General features: G+C 54.5%; 1 protein-coding gene across 2 annotated transcripts in view; it reads right to left on the bottom strand.

Moving 5' to 3' along the window:
* Window positions 1–225: 225 nt before the first annotated feature.
* Window positions 226–1,256, bottom strand: part of SPAG7 (sperm associated antigen 7) — a 10,292-nt gene continuing 9,261 nt past the window's right edge. For both annotated transcript variants that reach the window (XM_017496739.2, XM_037727217.1), the window contains exons 5-7: window positions 1,002–1,091; window positions 766–922; window positions 226–651 (exon numbers count right to left, since the gene is read on the bottom strand). In XM_017496739.2, coding sequence (XP_017352228.1) covers window positions 542–651; window positions 766–922; window positions 1,002–1,091 — 357 coding nt within the window. In that variant the 3' untranslated portion in view covers window positions 226–541. The remainder of the gene's footprint in view (window positions 652–765; window positions 923–1,001; window positions 1,092–1,256) is intronic.

Genomic DNA, 1,256 nt, shown 5'->3' with positions numbered 1-1,256 from the left:
AGGCAGAGGTTGCAGTGAGCCAAGATCACACCACTGTACTCTAGCCTGGGTAATGGAACAAGACTCTGTCTCAAAACAAACAGAAAAACCTGTGATAGTGCCAATTGGACATCTTTAACCTATACAAACAGCAATTTTATGCTGCTCAACTGAAAATTATTCCCTTTCTTCCCTACCAGTGGCTCTAGGACCCACCTTTCTGCGTTAAGAACAAACTAGGACATAGGGTTAAATGGTATTTATTGAATGTAAAGTAACCCCAGCCCCATGGGGAAAAAAATTCCAAGAACGGGGAATACAGATTAAATACCCACTTGTGCATTCACACTCACACACTCGAGCACACACACACCCACACACCCCACACACACATCCAAGCTCCAACAGTGACAAATAAAACACCTGTTTTCCCCCAGCCTGAGGGACAGCTGGTAGGAGGCGGTTCAGAGGTGGGGTTACAGGATGGGTTCTAATAGCAGCAGCCTTGTCCCTCCCTGTCCCCTGCCCTGCCCCAGGGGTCAAAGGGAGCTGGGCGGGGTGCCTAGGACATTGGTGGCAACTCTTCCCCACTCTGCCGCAGACGCTTCTTTGCTCTGATCTCATTCATAGCCTCTTCAATGGAGCGGGTGTCCCTCTTGTTGGCCACGGGCACTAGGGGCAGAAAGGAGGGTAAGGAGGGCCTAGAAACCCGTGCCTCAGCCTCTACTCCCTCCCCTCACATCCTAGGCTCCCCTCCCAGCCACCCCAGCTGCACTGTGGCCTTACCACAGCCGTAGGTCTTATTGGCCTGTAGCATGTGGGCTGCGTCTTTGGCTGCTCCCTTGCCGATGAGGTGGCTGTACTTGTCCTTGTAGTCGCTGGCAGGGCTCACCACCACAGGTCCCTGCTGGGCTGCCTCCTCCTCCTGCCTCTGGGCCAGCTCCTAAGGGTGGAAGGGGAGGGCACTGGTGCTCAGAGGCCCAACCCAAACCCCCACCCCTCTCAGGAATGAAGTAACTCACCTTCAGCTTCCGCTTCTCCTCGGCCTTCTGGGGGTCCCATTCCTCCCCACGACGGTAGGAGTCTAGCTCTTCATCTGAGGGTGCAAACTCCTGGAGAAGAGCAGAATGATGCGATCAAAGTCCATACAAAGGTTTCATCTCGCCGGGCGCGGTGGCTCAAGCCTGTAATCCCAGCACTTTGGGAGGCTGAGGCGGGTGGATCACGAGGTCAAGAGATCGAGACCATCCTGGTCAACATGGTGAAACCCCGTCTCT

The sequence above is a fragment of the Cebus imitator genome, unplaced genomic scaffold (genome assembly GCF_001604975.1).
Source record: "Cebus imitator isolate Cc_AM_T3 unplaced genomic scaffold, Cebus_imitator-1.0 Scaffold223, whole genome shotgun sequence".
Taxonomy (NCBI): Eukaryota; Metazoa; Chordata; class Mammalia; order Primates; family Cebidae; genus Cebus; species Cebus imitator.
This window is presented reverse-complemented; position numbering and strand designations above follow the sequence as displayed.